The sequence below is a fragment of the Lepidochelys olivacea genome (genome assembly GCF_965140295.1).
Source record: "Lepidochelys olivacea isolate rLepOli2 genome assembly, chromosome: 15".
Taxonomy (NCBI): domain Eukaryota; kingdom Metazoa; phylum Chordata; order Testudines; family Cheloniidae; genus Lepidochelys; species Lepidochelys olivacea.
In genome coordinates, this window is record NC_140425.1 from 30,229,872 (window position 1) to 30,256,755 (window position 26,884).

The 26,884-nt window shown below is 45.6% G+C and overlaps 1 protein-coding gene across 6 annotated transcripts in view; it reads left to right on the plus strand.

Annotated features, from left to right (window-relative positions):
- Window positions 1–26,884, plus strand: part of RPH3A (rabphilin 3A) — a 150,308-nt gene that overhangs the window by 82,283 nt on the left and 41,141 nt on the right. For 5 of the 6 annotated variants that reach the window (XM_084649351.1, XM_084649350.1, XM_084649348.1 and 2 more), the window contains 5 exons: window positions 6,783–6,926; window positions 22,675–22,795; window positions 23,771–23,857; window positions 25,086–25,251; window positions 26,548–26,589. In XM_084649351.1, coding sequence (XP_084505477.1) covers window positions 6,783–6,926; window positions 22,675–22,795; window positions 23,771–23,857; window positions 25,086–25,251; window positions 26,548–26,589 — 560 coding nt within the window. The remainder of the gene's footprint in view (window positions 1–6,782; window positions 6,927–22,674; window positions 22,796–23,770; window positions 23,858–25,085; window positions 25,252–26,547; window positions 26,590–26,884) is intronic. The other variant, XM_084649352.1, reaches the window with a different exon arrangement.

Sequence of the window (26,884 nt, forward strand, 5' to 3'; positions counted from 1 at the left end):
CAGCTATCAAATCCCCCCTCATTCTTCTCTTCTGCAGGCTAAACAATCCCAGCTCCCTCAGCCTCTCCTCATAACTCATGTGTTCCAGTCCCCTAATCATTTTTGTTGCCCTTCGCTGGACTCTCTCCAATTTATCCACATCCTTCTTGAAGTGTGGGGCCCAAAACTGGACACAGTACTCCAGATGAGGCCTCACCAATGTCGAATAGAGGGGAACGATCACGTCCCTCGATCTGCTCGCTATGCCCCTACTTATACATCCCAAAATGCCATTGGCCTTCTTGGCAACAAGGGCACACTGCTGACTCATATCCAGCTTCTCATCCACTGTCACCCCTAGGTCCTTTTCCGCAGAACTGCTGCCTAGCCATTCGGTCCCTAGTCTGTAGCTGTGCATTGGGTTCTTCCGTCCTAAGTGCAGTCCCGGTGCCCGGGGCCTGGGCGAGCCTTGGACACTGAGCCGGGCTGCTGCCATCTGCCATGCTCTGCGCCCAGCCAGGCAGAAGCAGCTGTGGCTGGGGAGGGGTGTTACAGGCCTGTCCGAGGCAGCCCAGGCCACTTAGGTTAGGCCGCCCACAGTCGGACGTTCACAGCACAAGGAGGAGTCGCCGCAGCTCGGAGTAACGGCTCCCATGGCTCCTGCGTCCCCCACGGTGTGGTGGCTGGCATGGGCTGGGCTCTGAGAGCCCCACGCAGCCGGCTCAGCAACCCCTGGGGCCCAACACGCCCCAGGCCAGGGACGACAGAGGCGCAGAGGGAGGAAGGGATTTGGCCCAGGTCACACAGACCGTTGGTGGCAGTGGTGGGAACTGGACCCAGGAGTCCTGGCTCCCTGTCCACTGCCCGACCCTCGGTGGGGCTGCAAAGGGGAGGGGAGAGTGTGTGGGGCCAGGGTCGATCCCCCCACTCGTTGCGGGGCTGTAACCCAAAGCATCCTCGGGGCCCCATTCAGCCTGACACTGCCTGGCTGCGAGCAGGACTCTGTGGTTCGCACGCAGGGGGGGTGGGGGGGTGCTATTCTGAGACACACACACCTCTGCCGGGTGTATTTTAAGCAGGCGGGGGAATGACGCAGCCCCTGCCTCACGGTCCCAGGAAGCAGGGGAGGCTCAGTCCAGCCTCACCGCCATGGCCGTGGGGATCCTGCTGCTCCTAGGGCTGGGGAGCGCTGGTGACTATGGAGGGAATTGGGGGGGCTGCCTCTCTGGACCCCCATCTGCCCTGGCCGATGCCCGGGTGTGAGGGGTCTGGATCCCAAAACCACGGGGGGCTCATTTGAAAAAACAGCTGGTCGTGGCTGACTGGCTGGCTCGGGGGGGCTGGTGGGGGCAGGGACTCGGATGTGGGCCTTTCCCCTCTGGGGGGCACCAGCTCCAATCCCGCCCCAGGACCGGGGACTGGCTGGGGCAGGGGGTGGGGGATGGGGCGGGGAATGGGACGGGGGCCTTTCCCCTCTGGGGGGCACCAGCTCCAATCCCGCCCCAGGGCAGGGGGCTGGCGGGCTGTGGGGGGAATGGGAAACGGGCCCTTCCCCCCCCAGGGCCCTGGATCTGTGTCCTGCTTCCCCCACAGCCGGCGCTTTCCCTGTCTCCACGGACCCCTCCCCGGTGACGGCGCTCCTGGGCTCCGACGTGCTCCTGACATGCAGCTTCCCTGCGGCCCCGCGCGGTGGGGTGGGGGACCAGGCGCTGCTGGTCAGCTGGTACTTCCGGGACCGGAGAGTGGCGGAGCTGGACGGCATCTCCATCAGCACCCGGGTGGGCCCCATCCTGTTCTCCCAGCAGCAGGGCCATGCCCAGGCCTCGCTGCTCCTGCCCGGCGTCAGGCTGGCCGACCAGGGCCCCTACTGCTGCTCCGTCCGCTACGCCGGGCAGCGCGGGGAGGGGAGGGTCCAGGTGCAAGTTGCAGGTAGGGGCACAGGAGGTTGCACAAGCTCACGTCAGGAAGAGCTGGGACTAGAAAGCCCTGCCTCTAACACAACAGAGCCACGTTAGCGCACAGATTGTGTAGTAGCTTTGTGTGTTGGAGTGGCCATCACTGAGAGTGGTTGCTGATTGGCTGCAATTTGTTGGAGGCGGGATTCTGGAGCTATAAAGCTTACCTTGGCTTTGGAAGAATCAGTTTGGCCAGGCAGCCTGGGCTGAGCTGCGGCTAGTCCCAGCTGTGGAAGATCTAGTCATTCTGGGACTGAAGTGAGTTTGGAATAAATAAATACACCACCAGCCTGGAAAGATTTTTGACAAAGACTTGCTGTAACTCTGGGGGGTATTTACTTTAGCTGGGAGCTATGAAGTTGCTATGGGAATCTTTGTAACTGAAGTTATTTCCTATGGGACCGAAAATTAAAAGAAGTCTACTACTTCCTCCACCCCCCCTCCCCAATATTCTTAATGCGCTTGGGTCTCTTTCTGCCTCTTTCCCCTTCACGGTATCGGAATCTTCCATCAATAGCTCACACGCGTTAGATCGCTGTGTGTGATACTGAGGAGGAGTGTGCAACAATCCGTCACGATGCTGCCCTCCCGTACATGCTCGGTACAAACAGCAATGCAAACAGGATTCACTTTACACATAAGCAGGGCAGAGAGTTGAATTCCACATACTCACTCCACAGGTATTGCAAGAATCCCATGTGCATCAGCCAAAGAGTTTTTTCTCTGTTTTAAAAGCCTGCAGACTGGTGTGTGTGTGTGTGTGAGGATTTTTGGTGTAGGTTGTTCACTTTTTGTTTAACAGCTGTCAGAAATAGCAGGGAAACTTGGTCTGATTTAACATGGAACACCGTTATAATTGGTGCCTTCAGTCTATCTAGTGATGGAGCGTTAAGCATAATGAGTTAGGCCCTTATGTGAAAACATGCATGTGCTTAATTTGAAGTCCCATTGACTATTCAACTTGCTGAAGGATAAGTATGTGGTAAGTGTTTGTAGGATCAGGCCATCTGTCACTAAAGGGCCAGCTTTTCAAAGATATGTAGGTGCCAAAATATGCAGGTAGGTGCCTAGGGTGACTCTTCCCAAGGGATTTCAATGGGAGTTAGGTTTCCAGCTGCTTAGGTGGCTTTTGAACATCCCACTAGGTGCCTAGCTGCATCTTCTGGTGCTTAGAGACCTTTGAAAATCTGACTCTAAGACCCGGACCCTTGCAGTTGTTCTGTGCCTGCAGATTCCTGTGCCTGTGTGTGGAGCTCCTTGACTTGGTGCGTTTGGACCCAGCCAGTAGCTCAGCAGCAGGACGTGATTTTTCAGAAGTTCCCTCCATGACTAGGACAAATGGCTCAGCTCTGGGGGCAGGACCTTCAGAGCAGAGTGTAACAGAGAATGGGAACCTTTCGATAGAATTTTCAAACCGACTTGGACAACTCTAGATCCCAGAGATCTAGGTCTCTATTCATTTCTATAGGCTTTGAGAGTAATTTCCACAGGATCCTATTGGTTTGGGGAGCAATTTTCAAATGTGCCTCAGTCCCCTTGAAAGTGACTGAAAATGTTGCCTTTCTCCTCCTCCTCCTCCTCCCCCCCCCCCCCCCGATTCCATTCTACAGGATTTTTAAACCTGTAGCATCCTGAGTCCCTCCATTTCATTACATTCCTCTGCTGTGGGAATGGGTTCAATTGCTCGGTATTTCTTTTGGCAGCGTGGTGTTGTGCTGTGTTTTAAATAAACGTACAACCCCCATTTTATGCCTGAAGTTTCTAGAATGAGAGGAATGGGAACTGAGCTAACTTCGTAATATATTTAGCAAATCAGCCTGCAAACTGGAGGAGGAATTCTGTAGCCACGTCTTCTGGCTGGGAAGTTATTGAGCATTCAGAGCTGGGGAAGAGAATGCTTAGAGGAAGTGGGTTTAGTTGTTATAAAAATAGTAATTTTACATTTACCATTTTGTAAGTGTTTCTGTCGTCATAACAGCAGAGGAATGTCAAACGCCTCTCGAATTCACAAAAGAAAAGTAAATGACAGTTCTTATTTCTAAGGGTTTCAGAGTGATAGCCATGTTCGTCTGTGTCAGCAAAAACAATGAGGCGTCCTTGTGGCATCTGATGAAGTGGGTGTTAGCCCATGAAAGCTTATGCCCAAATACATTTGTTAGTCTCTAAGGTGCCACACGGACTCCTCGTTGTTTTTATCTCTAAGGGGTTGACCCTAAATTTTATTCCTTTGGTGAATTTCAGACAGAGTTCTAGTGTTCTTTTCAAGGTAGTTTTTTCTCCAAGGTAAATGTGTTACCTAGGGCTGTGTAGTAATGTATGATGGGGTAAACATTCAAGGCAGCACACAGGTTAGCTGGGATGTGCTACCAAGCACGGGGTTACAGCTGACTAGAGGACGACAACTCTATTTCGCAGCAACTTTTGAGGTTCCCAACTCTTTGTTCCACATTGCAGTGAAAACAAACCCATTTGTGTGTGTGTGCCACATTCATGTCTGTGCTCCAACTAAGTCTGTCATCCAGATCCCTCTGATTCAGACAGAGCAGGGACATGAATCGGGATCTCTCATCACCTCTTCTCTCAACCAAAAAAACCTTTCTGCTGAGGAGGACGTTGTGTGACTCCCACGCTTTCAGAATAAACAAGCTTCTCTTGTATTTAGGGTGTAGTACAAAGGCCCAGATTTTTAAAGGTGTTGAGACATTGCTGTGCTCAGCATCGCAATGCCTAACTCATGGAGGAGTCTTAAAATCTCATTTCCTAAAGGGATTTAGGCACTTAGGCATTGACAGTCAATGGGATTTAGGCACTTAGGAGATTTTAAGACTCCTAAATTAATTGGCATTGCTGCATTCACCATTGCAATGCCTTAAATCTGGGCCTGAATGCCTTGTGGGGGCTGCTGAGTGCTTTCAACTCCTGAGCCATGTCTACATGATGGAAATGTTCTAAAAAGGTCCCTAGTGTAGACAAGACTGCTGGGGGAATTCAGTACATTGTAGGATTGGGCCCTCAGCCTTTTAGGTATGCTGGTTGTCAACTATCTGGGACCCACAGAAGATTATGATAGCCCATGAGTCTAGAGGATGGGCAGTGGCTTCTGGGAGGTTCATCTCCGTGGGGACTGATACTTGACTAAAAAGGTCATGTACTGTGCTAGGTGGCTGACTGGATTTCAGGAGGAAAAGAATGCAGAGCTTATCACTTTATATCTAATTATGATGCTGGAAGTGTCAAGGAAGCACTGCATAGCAGTCTTGTGACTGGATGTTTTATTTATTTTTGAGCTAGCTGGTCACTGAACATATTCCCCCCACCCCCTTTCCTCTCCCTGTACAATCTTCCCAGTGGGACCAAGGTGAACTGAAAGTAACATCCGAAAATGAACCGCTATGAAATGGATTTTCATTTCCGAACAGCAGCTTCGGTTTGTCAAACCAATTTTGTTCTCCAGAGATTTCCTTCCACATCACGATACAAAGACACCAGGGCATATGGGGGCAATCTTCAAAATGTGTCTCTCTATTTGACAGTTTTGTCCATTGTGCCAGGGGAACTGGGTTTGAAGAAACAAAAGGAAGATTATTTCAGGGATGTTTATATATATTTCAAATTAAAAAAGGTTGCGGGAGAAGTGGGGAGCAAGAGAGAGAGGAAGAGGACAGTAATTTTGTCTCTGCATGCAATGGTATAGATGGAATAACTAAAGCAGAATGAAATTAGGCAGATATGCCTTCCACCTTCTAATAAGATCCTGGGCAATTACTCGTTTCAAATAATGCCTATCATTTTGGTAGTGATGTCTGGACTTGGGTCAGCAAATGAAAATGTGTAGTTCCTGTACAGATGCATACAAAATGGGAACGGGTTAATGGCTAGTTCTTCGCGAAGCCTGAATTCTGGTAAAGAACCAAGGAAGGCATACATCTCATGATCAAGGCAGTCTCGTTTTAGTTAAACTAATGCATCCAGCTGCGTTAACCCATCATGTTGGGAGCTCAGTTTTCAGTTAGGTTCCTCTTGCACAAAACAGTGTGAGAGAGCATAGTAGAGGAGCCTTGTCTTAATAAGTATCTGGTTGGCGTTGCCTGTTCTAAGCAGACACGGGAGTTGTAAGATGTAGGTACTTTCATGGAGATCTCTGAAGAAACAAAATCCGTTTCCAAATGGGATAATGAGACTGTTTCATAGGATTTGTCGTATTTTAGGTGCCCCTACTGTGAGCAGTGTCACTAGAATTGGGTAAGGAGCAAAGAGTGTACTGGGGAAAGTATTTGTTTAAGAAAATGTTTAGAGCTGGGTAAAAGAATCTCCGCTCTTCCACCTGGGTGGTGTTCCCACCACTTTCCTTGCTGTGTGGACAATCGGTGCTGTCTGCAAAAGAGACCTATCTTTCCTCTGTAGAGACTTCACGCTGTGGTGGTCAAAGCCTTACCAGTGTGTGGAAAAGTGGAGGATTGGAGAGGGAGGGAGAGGAGTTTAAGTGGGGAAACAGCTTCCCATCTCTCATTTCAAATGTCAACAGCCAATTTCACAGCTGCTGATACAATTTCCAGGATGGAAGTTACAGATGCTGATGGCTAATGTGATGACTGATGATTGGTAGACTGTAAGGTGGCACTCAATGAATTCTGATGAGTTTTTCCCATGCATGGAGATTTAACAAGTGGTTAAAACCCATAAATGGGGAGAGAACTGGTAAACATGAGATAATTATAAAACTCAATCTCTGTGTGCTGATTGTCTGCACTCTTTCTATTCTGGGAAACTTATTTCTAGTGGGCCCTGTGCTTGTATAATGTACCTTTCCTCCCACTCCCAGTCTCGCTGCCTTTGTGTGTTTTGCAGACTCCCTGCTGGATGGTCGGTACATGGAAACCAGCCGGAAAGGCAACGGAAAAATGAAGAGCTGACAGATGAAGAGAAGGAGATCATCAACCGAGTAATAGCTCGAGCAGAGAAAATGGAAGAAATGGAGCAGGAGCGTATTGGGTAAGGAAACGACCTGGCTAATTGCTCCATGGAACCCACAAGATGGTAACATGAGTCAGTGAATGGGCTTCACTTTGTTTGTATGTGTTAGATTCAGCCCTGTGGCATGAAGATCATAGGGGAACCCATTTGATCCTCATACAACAGAGCTGCATCTCCTTGCTATCTGCTGCCACCTACCTCCTTCCAAAACCCCTTTGAGCCCAGACATTTGTGTAATGCTAACATGGCTTTGCCCATCCAATGCATCTGGGTTAGCTGAAATCAAATAATCCATTACAAGAAGATTGATTCCCCAAGAGGGCCCCTACATTTTGGAATTCAGTTTCCCCATCCTGGAACCAAATAGCCTAAATCTATTGACCTAGGGGGCATCCTGGAAAATCCATTTTCGTTATTCATATTGACTTGTATTACAGAAGCACATAAAGGCCTCAGCTAAGCCTCATTGTACTGGGGGCTGTACAAGCACTCACTAAGAGACCGTCCCTGCCCCAAAGAGATTAGAATCTAAATAGACAAAACACAGAGGCGTGGTCTACGCTACAGGTGTAAATCGGCTTAATGCAACTCCAGCTACGTGAATAACGTAGCTGAACTTGACGTAGCTTAGGTTGACTTACTGCGGCATCTACACCACACTGGGTTGATGGGAGAAACTCTCCTGTCGACTAACCTTATGTTTCTCATTCCGGTGGAGTACCGGAGTTGACAGGATAGCGTTCAGCGGTCAATTTAGCAGGTCTTCACTAGACCCACTAAATCGACCCCTGGTGCAACGATTACCACAGTGTCAATCCCTGGTTAGTGTAGACATACCGTGGGGCATTTGGGGAAGACTGAGGGGAAGTAGGCAGTTCCTTTGGAAACTTGGGTTGGGGAGATATTGTTTTGTAATTTAATTTTTGCTGATTGTGGTTGTATGTAGCAGGGCCGTGCTACTGTATTTGATGTTTGTACTGATTTGATTGTGTATGGATGTCTCTTTAATTGCTGAAAATGATAACTAGATACTGGGATAGGAGTTCTTTTAGTAAATAAATGAACAAAACAGGGGGTCCCAACATGTCCTGGAAGTTTTAGCTTGTGTTCTCTTGCATGTCAGGATGGGAGCAGAAGGGTTTTTCAGGGAGGGTTTTGTTAAGTTAGCTGAGAACACACAGTGCTATGTGTGTGAAATAGTGTACAAGGAAAGACAATATAACATTGACTTTTGCTGAAGGATCTAGTAATTAATCCTTCATTGGCAGGAAGACTGACCGACAGCAAAAGTGAAAATTAGGTGGGTAAAGATCAAACCCATGAATTGAAGCATCCCTGAACTCATGAGGTGTCTGATTCAAACTCAGAGCCACATCTACATTTTGACAGGTTTCAGAGTAACAGCCGTGTTAGTCTGTATTCGCAAAAAGAAAAGGAGTACTTGTGGCACCTTAGAGACTAACAAATTTATTTGCGCATAAGCTTTCGTGAGCTACAGCTCACTTCATCGGATGCATACTGTGGAAAGTGTAGAAGATCTTTTTATATACACACAAAGCAGGAAAAAATACCTCCTCCCTCCCCACTCTCCTGCTGGTAATAGCTTATCTAAAGTGATCACTCTCCTTACAATGTGTATGATAATCAAGTTGGGCCATTTCCAGCACAAATCCAGGTTTTCTCACACCTCCCCCCCCAAACCCACTCTCCTGCTGGTAATAGCTTATCTAAAGTGACCACTCTCCTTACAATGTGTATGATAATCAAGGTGGGCCATTTCCAGCACAAATCCAGGGTTTAACAAGAACGTCGGGGGGGGGGGGGGGACACGGGGAAATAGGTTACCTTGCATAATGACTTAGCCACTCCCAGTCTCTATTCAAGCCTAAGTTAATTGTATCCAATTTGCAAATGAATTCCAATTCAACAGTTTCTCGCTGGAGTCTGGGTTTGAAGTTTTTTTGTTGTAATATAGCAACTTTCATGTCTGTACTTGCGTGACCAGAGAGATTGAAGTGTTCTCTGACTGGTTTATGAATGTTATAATTCTTGACATCTGATTTGTGTCCATTTATTCTTTTACGTAGAGACTGTCCAGTTTGACCAATGTACATGGCAGAGGGACATTGCTGGCACATGATGGCATATATCACATTGGTGGATGTGCAGGTGAACGAGCCTCTGATAGTGTGGCTGATGTTATTAGGCCCTGTGATGGTGTCCCCATTTTAGATGTAGATGGTGTCTACATTTTGGTTATCCCTCCCCAGCCCCTCAAATAGGGTAAGTCAAATCCTCAGATCTAGATACCCTGGAACTGGGGGGTATTTGAAACCTGGATTTGGAGCTGAATATTATAGTGTGGGCCCATTTCTACAACTTCTAGCCCCGATAGGTCATTTAAAATGCGGTCTAGGCTTTTTCAGGGGGTACCAATGTAAGATGATGCCCAGCATGGGTGGCTGGCAGTGGGGAGAAGACCATGCACCTCTGGGTCTGAAAGCACGAGCCTCTACTGCATGAGCTAAAAGACCCACCTCTGTTAGCTCAAAGCCAGCAGTGGACTCAAACCTCTAAGTTGTCTGGCCACTTGGGGAGGACAGAGAGCCACCCCGAGTAAGCATGGGATACAACTGTGTCTGTGTAACAATCTAACATCCAGCACCTCCATGGAGACAGCCACCAGGCCTTCCTTGCTGGGCCAGATGCTGCTCTGTGTTACCCATGGCAGTCCAGTCGCTCAATTGCCACCACTGGAGTGACTCTGGGTTTAGCTCCGCATCAGTGAGAGAGCAGAATTTGGCACGCTGAGTTTTATCAATGGGCCTAAATCCTCTCCCCTTGGTCAAGCACAAGTAAATGGACTTGGTGCAGGGGAATTCTGAAGCAGTACAGCAACTTACCATCCACCCTTCCCTCCCTGGGCTGCAGACCTGCACCCGAGCAAGTCTTCAGCAGCTGAAGGTTTCCTGCCATGCCTGCCCCCCTCACCCGCCTCCCTAATAACACTCCTGCCTGACGATGTGGTGGAACGCTCTGCAGCATACACAGGGCGGACCCCTGTGCCATGGGGTCTCTGCATCCTGCTCCTTGCCCCAGATCCCACAGAGAGGTCTGTGTATCTTGTGACCGACTCAGTCGTAGGGGTGTCCTTTCATGACGTTTTGATAATTGCTGGGGGGAGGGAGGTGCGTAGGCCGTATTATGCCCCAGAGATTGTCATACTTGCATTTGCTCCCTGGCCCAGTCAGAGGGTCAGGAGAGAGACACAAAGCATTCGCTTGACTCGTTTTCTAGCCAGCAGCTACTGTACAGCAGTGTTTCTACTAGGGGAGAGACGGAAACTGCCTTCTGGGGGTCTCTTCCAGCTGGCACCATTGGCCTGCAGTGACCTGTTCAGCCAGGGAAAGTCTCGTCCCCACAAAAAGAAAAGGAGGACTTGTGTCCCCACACTGGCTAAGCTCTGCCTAAGCTCCAGCTGCAGCCTCTTGTGTCCTCCGCCTTTTTCAGCGCCACGATGGAAACCGTACCAGACCCCAACGTTCTCGCCTCGTCGTATCCCCGTGCTGCTGTGATCCCAATCCACGCTCCTTTGTTAATCATGGTACACCCCCCATTGTAGCTGCATTCGTTTATTTAAATGAGGCTAGCAGTTTAATAAGCCACTTCATATTGTTGCTCTGTGGACTACTGTAGGAAATGGACACAGTGTTGTGTTCTGCTGAAAAATGGATAGAATTCATAGGGCTTTTTTTATGGCCAGAAGGTGGCATTAGATTATCTAGACGGACCTGTGTAACACTGACTTTCCTCCAGTTACTCCTGTGTTGAGCCCAGTAACTTGCATTTGGCTGAAACATCTCTGCCAGAAAGGCCTCCAGTCTCCATGTGAAGACCAAGAGATGGAGAATCCACCAGTTTCCTTGGTAGTTAGTTCCTGTGGTTAATCACCCTCACTCTTAAACCTGCACCTTATTCTGGTTTGAATATGGCTGGCTTTGACATTGCCAGCCATGCTACATGTGGTACCACCGGCCTTTTTTATGTACGTAACACTTTGAAGAAGTATATTGCCAACTCAATAGAACTGTAGAGCTGCAGCCAGCACCTCGCAAGTTAAGTAGCTACCGTGCCTCTGTATACCACTGCTCTCTGCTGGTTGGAAGGAGAAGTGATTGACTGTGTCGTAAGCCCCATACTGGGGCAGTTCTTCTCTTGTGCTAGAGAGCGGTGGTTTTGGAGCAGGAAGGCCAATCAGGACGCCTGCTGGGAAATTCCCAGAGGGCGTGGTGTGGCATTTGAAAGAGGACAGCACCTGTGGGAGAGCTGGCAATAAAACATCTCTTCTAATGCCCCATCCTCTTCCTGAACTTCAAGACCATCTTCCATTTGAGGATGCACAGAGAGCTGGATACTGTATACCTTCTAGCCCTACCTACCTAGCAGAGCAGTGTAAGAAGATCCCCCATTTCCTTTCGGCATCTGAGTTTGTTTGAGAATGTTAAAAACCCCTCTAGTTGTTTACTACAAGTAAGTTGCCCTCAGGGGCTGTTGATTCATAAAAAGGCAGAGCATTTCCACCTCCTGAAAATGGAAAAACAACACATGGATGTTGAAAGCAAACAAGTGTTTGAAAATTGAACCCACGGATACTGTAACTTGGCTGCTTCTGACTCAGCTGAGATCTAGTCCTGTTCACCTGACTGTTAAAGTGAATTCAAAGTAAGCTATAAAGATATAATCAGAGATCTGCCCTAAATATGGATGGAAAGAAGCTTGGGGTGTGGGAGGGGAAGGGATCCTGAGATGCTGAATTTGGTGAAGTTAAGCATTTGAAATCCAAACTTTCTCCAATGGAAGATTCAAAACCAGTTGAAGACCTGCTGAAGCAATGCAGGGGAAGCCATCTGTCAGACTGGCTTTTCTGAAAAGCGCAGAGATGCTGGTGCAGAAGTCCTCGTGAGGGTGGTTAGTTTTTTTTTTTTTCCTGCTGCTGACGTGTAATTTGAGGATAAATGGCCTGGTTGTATAAGAAGCCCTGAAATTTTTGTTCATTCGCAAGCTAGTTCAGAGCTGGCGAGAGAGCAGCAGCAGTTCGGAGAGCAGCAACATGCTTGATTCAAAGAGGCTTGATTCAAAGCCAAACGTTCTCTAGTATGGCTTGTTTCTCCCCTTCCTCCCCAACTTTCTGTGGAATGCATGGGCAGGTGGAGGCGGGGAGATCAGAAGCAAATGGATCAGAGGCAAACTTCACAACCATACCTTCAAATGTATGGTAAAATACCCAGCTAGAGAATGATGGTGGATATTCCACTTGGGAAAGTTCACTTCTTGAAATCACGCAGGAATAGAGCTAAATCTCCAAGCCAAAAACCCTCTGTCTGTCTCTCGTGTGTGTGTGTGTGTGTGTGTGGTTTTTTTTTGCAGGAAATTTTCCAATTGCAAAAGTTCTGTATTTTGTTTTAGTCTCCTGATCTCCGAGCTCCTTGCGATTCCAACCCCTCACCTTAGAAGAGCATATTGAATTCCTCTCTTTAACATTTGTGATCTCTGCCTTTGTTTACAGTACAGATTTGTAGGTATTGACGTTGCCTGTTGGAAATGGCTAGCAGATTTCAGCCAGAATGTACCAATGTCCTCTACAAACAGGCAGGTTTTGTGCAATCTGGCACAGCATATTGCTGTCTTTTGAAGGAAACTGCTCTCTTCATAAGCTGGGCTTGACTTTTCACCTTAACTCTTCATGTTGCTGATGTTCAGCCTTCACAAGTTCTGCAGGGAATGGATCAGCTATTTTGTTTTCCTTTCTCTCTGTGTGTGTGTGTGTGTTTTTCCCCCTTTCTCTGTTCATGGCCAACCTCAGTTTGGTTTCAGCATGTGTGTACCTAGCTAGGAGCCTGGCAGATTTGGATCAAAGGTTGCTGGATGAAATGTGTGAGATTTTTACCTGCTGTGCAGGAGTGTGACTCTTGGGTGTATAGAAATGAACGTCCCTGCGCATAAAACAGTAGCTGCAGGCATATAAAAATGCTGAAAGCCTAACAAAGGCATCATTGCGTCACGCTGATATTCGACATACTTAAACACTGAATGCACCAAGTTCATGATCATTCAGTGTCTCAAGCTGAGACAATGGTCGAACCACATTTTGCCATTAGATGTATGTGCATATATAAAGAAAATTGCTCCTAAACTTTTGATCCTAATTTTAATTTTTTTAAAAAAACATTAGATCACATGTTCGATTTTTTTTTTTTTGGGCCTTCATGTTAACTTTAGTTTTAATATTCAAACCTTTAATACACATGAGGTCCCAGTAGAAATAGTAGTGGCTTAATTCTGGAGTCAGCTGGGTGATCTTTTTTTGTGTATTGCATTAACTTTTCCCCTTTTCTTATAAATCTTTGCAAGATCCCTCTACAAGCTCATTCCAGTCAAATCTGTTGTGGCAGGAGTGTTTTTTTTTTTTTTTTTTTAAAGCTGATCACAGAATTTCAGTGTTCAACTCCGTGCAGTTGTGAGGCGAGGCATAAAACCATTTATCCTTTGTGATTCAGGTTTTTTTCCCCGTTTGTACTGCATGCTGCATTGAACGTGCTGCTTGGTGCTGTTTCAAACCCATTAGGCTTGTCTTCGTGATTCATTTTTGTGGAGCTACCATAAATATTTAACTAGAGAGAACTTTTGCATGCATACGCTGGTGCCAGTTCTTGTTTTGCACTTAATAAAGGTTCTTTCTGTATCCCCCTTGTTGATGGCAGCTTGTCCGGAATACAAAAGCAAGAGAAAATGCCCACGCCATCGTGCTGCAGGGTTGCTGGCGTGGCGCTGCTCTCGTGTACTGCTGTTAAAGGCACAGTATATGCTGAGCGTGCGTGCGCACAATTGCAGCTTCTGCAGTGGATGTCAAGCTGAACACAAGGCTCCTGCTGAAATGCTTCTGGTCTATCGAGACATTTATTTCGTATTCATCACTGCGGTGTAGGGTAGTGACTGCTCCTCTCGCATCTTTGTTCTTACCAGGGCAGTGAGACGGTAGGGTTGAGTCAATGGTTCGGCTGCCGGTGTGCTGGCCGGTATCGTCTCATTGTTTCCTTGTACTCCCCTGTCTGTCCGTGTTCATCTGGTCTTTCTTGTCTTATGCTTAGACTGTAACTCTTTGGGGCAGGGACTGTCTTTTTTTGCCCTGTGTTTGTGCAGCACCTGGCCTATGACTAGGGCTCCTGGGCACTACGGTGATGTTACTACTAATGGTAGTCCAGTGGGAGGTGCAGGTGCTCAGGACCCTATGAATCAAGCTGCTGAATTAGGTGCCTAAATAGATACAGGTGCCTCATGTTAGGCACCTAAGCCTCTTCTGTAGCCTCTTCAGAACTGTTCCCTGGACTGGCCAACCGGTGGTGCAGGAATAATGCTGCCCTATACTCCCTCCTCCGAAGACAGACCATGTCGCCTCTGTTGTGGACTCTCCAAGTCTCTTGCAAGGTCGTCTTCATGGCCATGTAGGATGGTACTGTGCCACCTGTGGGGGCTTAGACCCTGGTCTAGACGTGACGACATACATGGATGAACTCTCGGAGGCTCCACAAGGGCCATCGCTGTCTCTGGGGTAGTGCTTGTCAAGGATCCCTAACTGGTGAAGGAGTCTGGTTTTGTCTTCCTAACAGCACAGTGTAGATTTATAGAGCCGGACAAAAAATAAGCTTACTTTGCCTGGGGCTAATGTTAGGAGCAAAGGAAATATTATACCAGTCCATGTGGCCCATATCTTGCTTCCATCAGTGACCAATACCTGATTTGTTAGAGGATGGATACTGCTCCTCCCACCATAAGGAAAATATTGCTCCCTGTACTTCTCATACTGTGATTTGATTAGCCTGTGATTTGATTACTCTTATCTTGGCCTGTTCAACTGCAGATTTGAATAGTCATAAAATGTACACGCTGCTTTTTAAAATTAGCCCATTTGATACCACAGTGATGGGCACTTCGGAAATGTGCATAATGGTAATTAAAATCCAGCCACTGTGTTAGAGACACATAGTAGAAAGTGATTAAATGGATGGTTAATTTATACATGCAGCAAAAATTAGAAAGATAAACAAATGACATCTACAGGAGAGGGGAGGAAAAGCCATGAGGAAGTCTCGATGCTGATTCGTAGCCATGACGGAGCAGCAGAATGCCATCGGTTGAGTAAGACTGATACGGTTACATAGACTTCAATTGCAAAACATTTCTGTTTGCAAGAATTGTATTAGCTGAATGAGATTGACCTAAAATTGACCTAAGACCAGCTGAAAAGTGTTGAGAAAGGAAGATGGTTTGTTACAATATAAATCTCTCTATCTGTTAGCAGCAGTGAAAACAGCCAGTCTACATTGAATCCATCTTACTACAAAGATGTATTATGTATTAGGTTACATTGGAAGAAATCCGAGTTTGTTCCAGTCAGGAGTACCTGGACCTTTTGATACCAGTAATTAAACTTGAATCAATAATTTACATTCAGCTTGCCCTCATGCTGTATGTATGAGTTGATTATCCTCGGTCTCTATCTTGCTGTCCTTCATGATCAGTATCTGGTTTCCAAAATGGAGTCTGTCCACAGCTTAGCGGAGGATAATTTAGGTGGCCTGTGTAATGCACCTTCCTTCACTCTTCTGGTCGGGGCTGGCTCTGCACTGATCCATCTTCAGCAGACAGCAGGCTAACCCCACCTTTCTGTTAACATTTCATTCTGGTTTATCTGTGGTACTTGTATGGACCTGTTACCATGGTATCGGAGCGTCTCCTCACAACACTCCTGTGAGGTGGGGCACTGCTCACCCCCATTTTAGAGATGAAGAACGGAGGCACAGAGAGGCTAGATGACTTGGCCATGGTCACGCAGGAAGTCTGTGGCAGAACAGGGACGCTAATCATTGGATCATCCTTCCTCTCAGGATTCAGTTAGCACTAAATATACAGATAAGAACCAATTTGCATACCAGAGCCCAGTGTGAGTGTTAATAACCCAAGTTGTTTAACTGGGGCAAACTAAACCAATGAAAGCCAGATTTATACCGCTGTACAAGTGTCCACACGCAGACGTACCCATTGAATTAAATTAGTGCATTAGTGAAACTGGAGCAAATCTTGTATGTAGATAGCCTTAAAGTAACCAGACCTCATAATGGAGGAGGACATAGTTTGATGAGAACCAAATCTTTTTGTTCCAGTGTCGAGTACAATCTATTGCAATTTAATTATAGCGTGCCTTTCTTACAAAGTAGAGCAGTTAAAATCGGAAGGTGTGTAAGTAGGAGGAAGCAGTAGATCAGGAGAAGTGTGAAGGACTGGTAAGTGATGGTATGGGGAACTTGTGACAGCTCCCTAGCTGTCGGCAGCATGGAAGAGGAGGGGTCTGAACTGCAATTTAAGGAGGGAAAGCAGAGTGAGGAGGAGGGCAGGCTGTTTCAGGGAGAGCAGGTGCAGTGACAGCGAAGAATCGACCTCCCACAGAGGGAAGGCAAAGCTATGGGACTGAGGAAGTTTAAAGAGAGGAGGATCAAAGAGCTGCATAGGGGTGTGCCATTTCCTGAGGGTCCTTGAGTCACTGTGGAGCAGATACAGATGTGAATTTTCTGAGTGTTCTGGAAATTCAGATACTTGTATTCGGAACTATCCTGTGGCTCTGTGAATTGTTTTCCCCCAATAAAAGGGGGACTGAATGGAATCTGATTTTCTAGAGCACTTTTCTGTCTTAAAGTACGCCCAGGAACTTAAAGAAACTAGGAGTTAGATGCTAATAGCACAATTGCTGTATGGCAAAACCATCAGTCTTGTGCACTCAGCCACCGTCCACAATTGCGCAGTTTTGAACATTAGAACTTGGTTTATCCCTTCTGATGATTGCCAGGGAGCTTTAACTCCTAGCCTGGTTGCTGCTCAGAGATGGGCCTCGGGCCTCAATTTAACATCCTCGCTTGGAAGGCAGGGGCGCATGTGTGTGTAATTGTGAAAACAAAATCTTTACCGCTTTGGGGTACAAACTCCTGGCTGCAGCATTACATTCTAAGAAAAGAGCAGCATTTATGATTATAGCATCAATACTGTAATAAGGTCAATATCTGTGTTTAAAGGAGTCACATAATCCCTGTGCAAGTACACACATTGTTATATATTTTTTGCACTATTAATAGGCTCTATGTCTTTGTGAAGATGGTGCCCCATGATAAGTGATGGTTTTGCAAAACATTTGGAGCCCAATTCAGAATTGCTTGAGGTTAAAGGATGTTTTTGTTTTGTTTTTGCAATTTGTTTCAACTTTCCATGAACAAGGTTTGTTTGGACATGCAGATTTGCTCAATGGAAATGGGCCCATTTTCAAGCATTGCTGGCTTGGCATTGACAAAACTGTGAAAAATTGTACTTGCAGATTTTTTTTGCCTATGAAAATAGCCATTTTGCCAGAAATTTTGCACAAAACCAAACCTCTACATACAATTACATAAAAATGTAAGGTGTGACTTTTAGAAGGCATTCCTGGGTGAGCAGCAGTAGCATGCAATCTGTGGGGAAAGTAATAGATTTTGTCCCTAGATAAACCACTGGATTAAATAATGAAATGTATCTGCTGCTGGGGCTTCTAAACAAAGATATACAGTACTTGCCATAATCAACAATATAACACTAGCACCGTACACGCTAGGCAATGATATTCCTAGATTTGTTGGTTTCACCCACTTGTCACACTTCCATAATGTGCCCCTGTGCAGAGAGTTGACAGAAAAGCTTCCCGGACTATAGGGTAGAAATTGCAGTGGTTAATTTAATTAAGGAGTGTTTTGAGAACAGCCAACTTTCTCTTTTTAGAAACACTGGAATAATCTTCATTCTGATCTAAATATTAAGGGCCTAATCCAGGGCCCATTAAAATCAACGGGACCCTTAGCGTTTGCAACTAAATGTATTCCCCATGGAATGTTAAACCTATGGATGTATGGTCAGGAGTGATTCCCCTGCATCACCAAGTCTGGCAGCTGAGTTTACATCTAGAAAGAATTGTGGATAAATAATCTCCAGTGAACTGAGCTCAAAGTAAGGGATAGATAGCAGCAGGCTTTAGGAATGAAGGCATGAGAGAGAATGATGCTAGAAAATAGTTTAACCATTAAAAGTACAGGAGAAAGTCATCAACCCACCTAACTCAGACCAGAGACTGTTAATCTTTAACCCATGTTATTCCTTTAAGAAAGTATCTTGTCAGGTTAAAAATCAGAATTACTTAAAGAAGAAGTGCCTTCCTTGCATTATTGACAATGTTTTAGATTATGCAAACTGAAAGAATTAAACTCCTTGACTTGAGTTTTCACCCGTATGTTGGTGGTTTCCTTTTTGACAATGCAAATAGACTGGGCTCTTTCAGTTTTGCCGATAGGCATTTTCTAGGCATTCGCTTTCAAGGTACCCTGCTCTAGCTGCTGCACTCCTACTGTATGTATTGCAGAAATGTGCTCTATATTAGGGGGGTTTATATTTTTAAAATGTCCATTTTCCCCTCCACCTTAAAACTGGAAACTTTTCTATTAGCCTCAAGTATAGTAAAAATCTAGGGTGAAATCCTGAAGTGAATGGGAATTTTGCCATTCATTTCAATAGGGCCAGGATTTTACCCGTTTTTTTTTTATACCACCTGAATTTGGGGGTCAAACTTGACCTGATAGTGTCCCTTTAATAAACACCCATAGAACAAGACTTCAGCATTATGGGCCTGAATCAAAGCTAGAGAAGTCAGTGGAAAGATTCCCACTGACTTCAACCAGCTTTGGATCCGGCACAGTACGAACTGAAATAAAATGGCTTGGTTTTGGTGCCTACAATGTATATTCTATCTCTTGCTGCACTGTCAAGGCATATTCCTTTGTCGAGTTCTTACATATTCTCTCTTTTCTGCAGTCCATAGAAAATGTCTGGCAGGTATTCTTGGGTTCCACTCTGTGAACAGATTGCAGTTTAAGGATGAAATCCACGGATCTCAGTAAAGTCTCTTCAGGGTTTGCCACATGTAAATTAGGGATCATATAGTTTGTAAATGATCCGAAAGCGTGGTCAGTGTAACTGTCATAAACCTGAAACTGTCATAAGACATGGGGGACAATGTCTTTTTTTTTTTAATGGATGGTGTTTTAGCTGCTTTGTCAGATTTGGGTCATGCTGCAATGGGAGTGCATAAAGCCCCCTGCAGGCTTGATTTTTTTTCCCCTGAAATTCTCTCAAGTAAGGATTTTTCTCTCTCTCTCTCTCCCCCCTTTGAACGGAATAAATAATGCATTTTAGATTCTGCTATTTTTAGCTAGTTGGTTTGTAAGTTAACCAGTTGTACAGTTTCCCACTCAAACCTTTTGTGCTCTTGCGTCTTTCCAGAGCTTGCAAACGGTTGGTTTTTCAGAAGTTGCTAGCTATGTCTCTTCACCTGCACAGGATGCAGATGGGTTTGCACAGTTGCAGTCTCTGGTGGGCTTTTTGCATTTTACTCAAAAGATTAACAATTGCTGCAAAGTAAAATATTTACATTTTTTTCTTAGAAATGTAAAGACGGCATTAATACACTACATGTCATCCCTGAAAATAAACTAGGGCCTTTATCCTGCGTCCTTTTCACAGACTGACACTAGAGCTGCTCAGAAAATTTTAGACAAGTTTTCCATAGAAAAATGCAGTTTTGTTTGGAATTGAAACATTGGACATATTGATTCTGATTAACTCTTTCGATAGGAAAAAGTCAAAATGCTTAATTTTGATAGTGTTCTTTCAAGTCATTTAGTTTCAACGTTTATATTTAATTCACGAATATATATATATATGGTGTATAATATTTTAAATATGATATTAAAGCTGAAACAAAATGAATCAAAACAGTATTCAAACAAAATATTTTGAAGGCCCTGAATCCACGTTTTTCAGAATTCTAGTTTAATGGGAAATTGAAGAATTTTGGCTTTTTGTTTCAAATTGGAGTGATTTCTCACCCCCCATGAAATGTTGGAATTTCCCACAGAATGGAAATTTTGTTCCTGAACAGCTCTAGCAAAAAAGTCCTGATGGCTTTTGGCTAAGTTCCCAAGCAGGCTGTGACCATAACTAGCGGGCACAGGTATTTAAGGAAATAGTGTTGCCAGTTTGAGGAACGGTATTATCTAGAACTTTACATATTCATAGTGCTTGACAAAGGTTAATCTTCATGGCCTCACTGACGGATAGGGACAGGAGTATTATCCTCACTTTCTTATGGCTGGGGAAACTGAGGGAGATAAATGGTTGTCCAGGATCGCACAGCAGGTCAATAGGATCGGAGTGCCAGGATAAGAACTCACAACCTCTTGACTTGGTGCCCTTTGCTCAGTTAGACTGTGCTTCCTCCCGCACAATGTCTTCCGTACCCATACGCCTCACCACTGTACTTTGTTTTGTTTTAAATTAGCTGCTTATTAAGAGATTCCCAGAATGTATTAGTTTGGACACTAACAGCTGTAGATGTCTCAATATTTTCAGGCAAAATGATAGTGGAAAGTGATACATTTTCTTCAGGTTAATTACTTTTACATTTCCTAATTATATTTTACTTCATTCAACCTACAGGATCTTTTTATTTTCACTTAGACTATATGAGTCAGTACGGTTATGACTAGACTTGGAAGGGTTAGATTTTTATTCATCGTACACACACACACACACACACACACACACACACGCTCTGATTAAAAATATTTCCATCAATAATGATTGAAATGTACAGATTAAGAAAGTAAGAAATGCTGCTTGAGAATTTATGCGAGTTTGATTTTAATGATAGTTACTTTGTATATCTTGACGTGTGATGTTCACAACTTATTTTAACAGTTAAAGTTTTAACTTTATGAATATCAATATCTACTGTCATTAAATATTTATTGTCTGACTCCCATAATTTCCCACAACTCTGAACATTTAAATAGACAAAAGTAGAAAAAGCTTAAAACTCATAATTTTGGGCTCCTGTGAAAACGAGTCAATAAAAATAGGGAAAAATGCTTAAAAATAAACCTCAATATTATCCATCAAAATTATAAAAAGAATTAAAATTGAGTTCTGCCCAGCCTAGTTATGATGCAACACTTGTCTCTGGGTTGGATGGTTACTGGGTCATCTAGGACTTCGTCTATTATGCAGTGCTGACATGGGGTGACTGTTACCTTGAGGTCCCTTTTGACCAGCTTTGGGGTCTAATCCAGAGCCTGTGGAAGTGCGTGGGTGTCTTCCCATTGACTACAAGGGGCTTTGGCTCAGGTCCTTGATGGCTGTCCAGGATGGTGAAAGTTAAAGATCCTGGGATTCTTGGGAAAGAGTGAAGGGATGGCCAATGTTTCATTTCCCTGTAACCTGATCCTGGTTTTGAATGGGCTGTAGGTGCTCATGCGTAGCACTTGTAAGGGTCTGACTCTGTGGCTATGGCTACACTACATGTTAAGTCGACATAAGTTATGTTGCTCAGGGGTGTGAATGAACCACCCCCCTGAGCAACATAACTTATGCCGACTTAGCGCCGTCCACACTGGCGCATATGTCAGCGGAAGAGGTTGTCCTGCTGACATAGCTGCTGCCGCTCGTTGGGGGTGGATTAATTAAGTCACTGAGAGAACTTTATCCTGGTGGCTTAGAGCGGCTACACAGAGCGCGTACTGCAGAGCAGTTGCATCACAGCTTCCCTCTCCCTGGCACAAGAAAGGGGGTCAGGGAAATATTTTCCTTTTTTTTGGACAGCTTTATATCCCCTGAAACGGGGAGGACTCTCTGAAAGGTAGAGCCAGAGGGCTGTGCACTCCCACAAGACCACAGGATTGTGGTTGCCCAGAGAATGACATGGGAGGTAAGTGAGGTGTCTGCTCTTACTCCAAGGGGGCGAACTTGAGACATTAACCTTTGACAAAAAGAAAAGGAGGACTTGTGGCACCTTAGAGACTAACCAATTTATTTGAGCATGAGCTTTCGTGAGCTACAGCTCACTTCATCGGATGCATACCGTGGAAACTGCAGAAGACATTATATGCACAGAGACCATAAAACAATACCTCCTCCCACCCCACTCTCCTGCTGGTAATAGCTTATCTAAAGTGATCATCAAGTTGGGCCATTTCCAGCACAAATCCAGGTTTTCATACCCTCCGCCCCCCCCCCCCCAAACTCGCTTTCCTGGTTAGTCTCTAAGGTGCCACAAGTCCTCCTTTTCTTTTTGCAAATACAGACTAACACGGCTGTTACTCTGAAACCTAACCTTTGACAATACCCATTCTTCTTTCTTCTCCTCCCAAACTCCTTATGCTGCTTCTTTCCTTCTAGTCTTCTGCTTTTCTCTCCTAACTGACTCCTTGTTGGGTTAGTCTGAGGGAGGCATTGCTACTGAGGGAAAACCTGATCAAAGAGGGAAGATCATGCATATCTTTGCCCTGTCTAAAAGAAGAGTCTTTGTCATGTTAGTGGTTGCTAGGGCATTACCAATGGAAATATATCTGTTAACTAGCAGTGTTTCTCAACTTTTTGGTACCAGGACTGCTGCCTTCCTAAACTGGTCAGGGCGATCTCTTGGACTGGCGCTGGTCCTCGGATTGTTAGTTGAGAAATAATGAACTAAAGGGCTAAAATAAGTATCTGTGGTGTCCAGCAGAGGAGGGCTCACCAGCACCACTCTCCTGTCTCTTGCACCGTGACTGTCTTTGTGCTACCATGTCACATTCTGTGTGTGTAGGCGTCTCATGAACCGTTTGGAGGACATGCGCAAGAATGTGGCCGGCGATGGGGTCAATCGCTGCATCCTGTGTGGAGAACAGCTGGGATCAGCTTGTGTGGTGTGTGAGGACTGCAAAAAGGTGAGACCTCACCTAGGCTGAACTTGAGAACTGCAGATCATACTGATGGTGCAACCTTCAGCTCGTGTATTCAGGGACTGCTGGGTTCTACCCTAGCTCTGACATTGACTCCCTTGGGCAAATCACATAGGTTGTGATTTTTGAAAGCCGAGTAGGGGATTTAGAGACACAACTCCCATTAGTTTTAATGGAAGATGTGTATCTAAATGAGCTCTGGTGGAATGACTGTTTAGTTTTTTGTTTTTTGTTCACTTGCCGTGCTGAAAAAATGAAAAGAAATTTGTTTTGGTTAGAGCAAAGTGTTTGGCTTTTCATTTAGTTTTTGAGTTTTTTTTTTTCCTTCAGGTTTTTAATTTTTTAAAAATAAAATTGAAGTAAGTTTCAGAACAAAATGTCTTTTTTTGATCAAGACTTTAGTTTAGAAAAATTTAGTTCAAAAAATGTTTCCCAGCTTTAGTCTGAATCTGTTGGGTCAGTTTTGCAAATCTCAACCTTAAACTTTATGCCTCCGTGAAATGAACCCACCTCCGCATGGCTTTGTGAGGGTTCGTGAGAAATCATTTTTAAACCATTTTGAATGTGTGAAGTGCCACAGTAAATGTCAAGTGTAATTATTATCACTAAATCTGAAATGATGTCCCTCAGTTGCACTTTGACATAGCTGAACATATGCTATGCAAAATGTCCTTCTGTTTTGGACTCACTCTATCTGTCTATCTGTCTGTTTTGGACGCCCCATCACGGCACGGTGAGCATTGCTGGCAGTCTCAGTCTTAACTTTTTGAATTTCCTTGATCATTTATTTTTGTACCTTTGAAACCAGACCTAAACACACCTCTTAGGGTGAACAACTGTGAGTCTTTAACTACAGCAGGATTCAGGGATTGTTCTGCACAAGGCCTTTCTGGCAATGCTCGGTGGCAGCGACTTAGTGTCCCATTGTGCCATAAACATGTGATTTTGTTTTGTTGGTAGAATGTCTGCATGAAGTGTGGCGTCGAGGCAACCAACAGCCGCCCTCATTCCATCTGGTTGTGCAAGATCTGCAGTGAGCAGAGAGAGGTTAGTGCAATTCTCCTGGCTGGTTTTACTTCCTCACTGCCCATGTCTGGGATTTCCTGCCGGTTAGTGGTTCCAGAATCAGTAGCGGTTTTAAGTCGGAGCTTTAACGATAGTTGTCCTTAGCATTTCTTGATATTAAGCATTCTGCCACGTGGAGCATTATTTAAGGGGCTGGCTTCATGCTTGTACAATATTAATTCTGTGTAGGCTTGTCCCAAGAATCCCAGAAGGAACTGTGTTAATTAGATATAGGGCCAACTTCTTTCCCAAGCCATTAAATCATTTAAATCTCTCTCTCTTTCCCCCCTCATTCTCTACCCTCACTCCACGGACAAACTCCCATTGACAGATGAACAGCTCCGAGTTAGCAGGACCCTCTCAGTAGAGATGGGGCAACTTTTTTTAATGAAAAGCAGGTTGAACAAGATGTGTTTTCCTCTAAGAAAATGAACCACTTTTGCATCTACCGATCGTCTGTTCTGGAGAGGGTTTCATGGCCATCAGCCCCATATATTGGCTTGCCCTGTGCTTTTGTACTGTGGCTCACAAATTGAGAGAATAGGTTACGTGGAGACTTTCCCTTTCTGACAGGTCGCTTTCAAGCGCTGTGGATATATATGTTCTGTAACACGGTGTCTGTTCAAAGAGAGGTGAAGTTTGGGGCCTTGGTACTCCATGCTTCTGCTGAGTCTGGAATACCAGGGCCCAATTCATGGTTGCATGGCACCTGGTGAAGTCATTTGCCCCAGTGCCAAGTGGGTGTAAGGTGCTGTCATTCTGGGATGATAAGGTTCTGCACTCACTTTGCATTGGTGTATGTGATTGCACAGTAGGCAGGGCCACAGTGAATTGTGCCCAGCATGCTTGTGAGTTGGAGAGTGAGTCAAAACACTGCTGTGTGCGAAAAGCTAGAATCATCCGTTCAAGCAGGCTGGAGAGTTAATTCAAGGCTGGCTATCAAGAGGCTCCACCCACCATCGCTTTGGGTACCATGCTCATCATTTCACTAAACAAGGTGATAAGCATCAAACGAGCTCTCGCTCTCGAAGGCTGATCTGCCCAGCCAGAATGTAGCTATGGGGCAGCTGCTGAGAGCTGATTAACCCTTAAATGTGGGGCACATCCCACCTTGTTTAATAAAGGGATGCTCTTGTGGGCGAAGCACTGCCATTTTCAGGAGAGTGAGAACCTCCCTCTGAACCTCTCTTGTGCTCTGCCTCTTTCCCAGGTGTGGAAGCGTTCGGGGGCATGGTTCTTCAAGGGCTTGCCGAAGCAAGTGCTACCTCGGCCAATGCCCGTCAGCAAGAACAAGCCGCCGCAAGCTCCCAGCGAACCTGCCTCCTCGGAGCCACCTGCTCAGGACCTGAAACTTCACTCCCGCACGCCGAGCCGTGGTAGGGGGTGGATTTTTGTCCTTCCATCTCCTCTCCAATCTCTCTAACACAGCCTCAGGGGGTGGTGGGGTGGCTCATGGCAATATAGTGCAGTGTCTGGTAGTGAAAGCTTGGAAGATCCATCCCTACATGAACACGTGTTGACAGTAAAATGCCCAGTTGTGTTACTGCTAGTGTATGTTTTCTGATCAGCCTGTAGTTTGTCCTTTTCCCCCACCCCCGCGGGTAGCTGGGTGGCTCCATTCCCAACCCTCAAGACCCAGCTCTTGTGCCTCTTCTATCTGGAAGATCTCCAAGGCCCTGGGCAGCTTTTTAAAGGTTCTCTAACCTAAGCCACACACATGGCTGCGGTAAGTACCAAAGCATGCTCTGTGCAGGGAGACAAATTCACTGAGATGATTGTAGGGAAAGTGATTAATGTGAAACCTTGGTACTGCAGTAATTAAAATAAGAAACCCCAACAAAACAATTTTGGCCCCTTATGGGTTCAATTAAAATGATCAATGGGCTGCAGTGCCCTTTAGAACGAAAGGCATGTTCATACAGTAAACCAGCAGCCTGATTGATACTCTCTAGAGTAAGCCTTGGATTTTGATTTTGTTCTGGAGGGAAAGGAGAGCAATTCCCTCCACCCCCTTCTTCAAAAGCTTCTGCTAACTTAATCACACACATCTAATCAGCCCGGAGGACCTCTGCTAAATTCCAGCGTGGAGTGAAATAGGAAAGGGAGCCTCGATCCTGAGTTCGAATCCTGCTCAGTAAAACCTCATGGAGAAGAACTGCTAAAATTCTTCCAGTAGGCGACCTCCATTTGGTGGAATTTCCTGGAGCTCCAGGATCACATAACTATCCGTTCGTTGACGATTGAGGTTGAGGCATCCTACTTTAAGTTTATTCCTCAAGTGGTTAAGACAAGGCTTCATTGTCTTCCATGCCCAGTTCAGATCCTGGTCACATTCGGAAAGCCCTGCAAACTTGCCTGTTTGTCCCAGCTTTTCTGTAACCGTTGGCTCAGCTTCTTCTACCTACCCCCCTCCTCCCTTTAAAGTCACGATGCTGAGGGTACTGTAGGATATTCACTCCCTGTGAGTGGAAATTGCTTTTGCCTTAATATAAGCCATACATCCCAGTTCCAGGATGATGAACACTCACATATGTTCAAGCTAATGACTGCATTGCTGCCCCAGCTTTTGGCTAGGAAGGCAGCACTACAGCTCATTGCGGATCTCCTCCTCTTTTCATCTTGGTACGAGGGTTCGCTCCATTCATTGATTGCTCTTTGTTTGTGCTGCTCAGGGCAAGCTGAGGCCGGGGCCTCTGCCGAACAGGACTCTTACGGTAAGAGCACTGGCTTTCAAACCTCTACCCGGCTGCTATCTCATTAGTGTGTTTGCTGAATGTTCCTGCCTGCTAATGCTCAGGGACGTGCAGCAGCCAGGTTTCTCCTCCCACCCCTCCGTAATCCAACAGCAGGGCCCGTAAGTGCATGAAAGCTTTCGATTACATTTAATTTCCTCTTTAGTTTTTTCTTTGTAATTTATAAACAGGTGTGTGGGTGGGTGGGATGGGATGGGATACCTTCAGAGAACACTTCCCATGTGATGGAAAAGGCTCATTCACCCAGAGAGGTGAC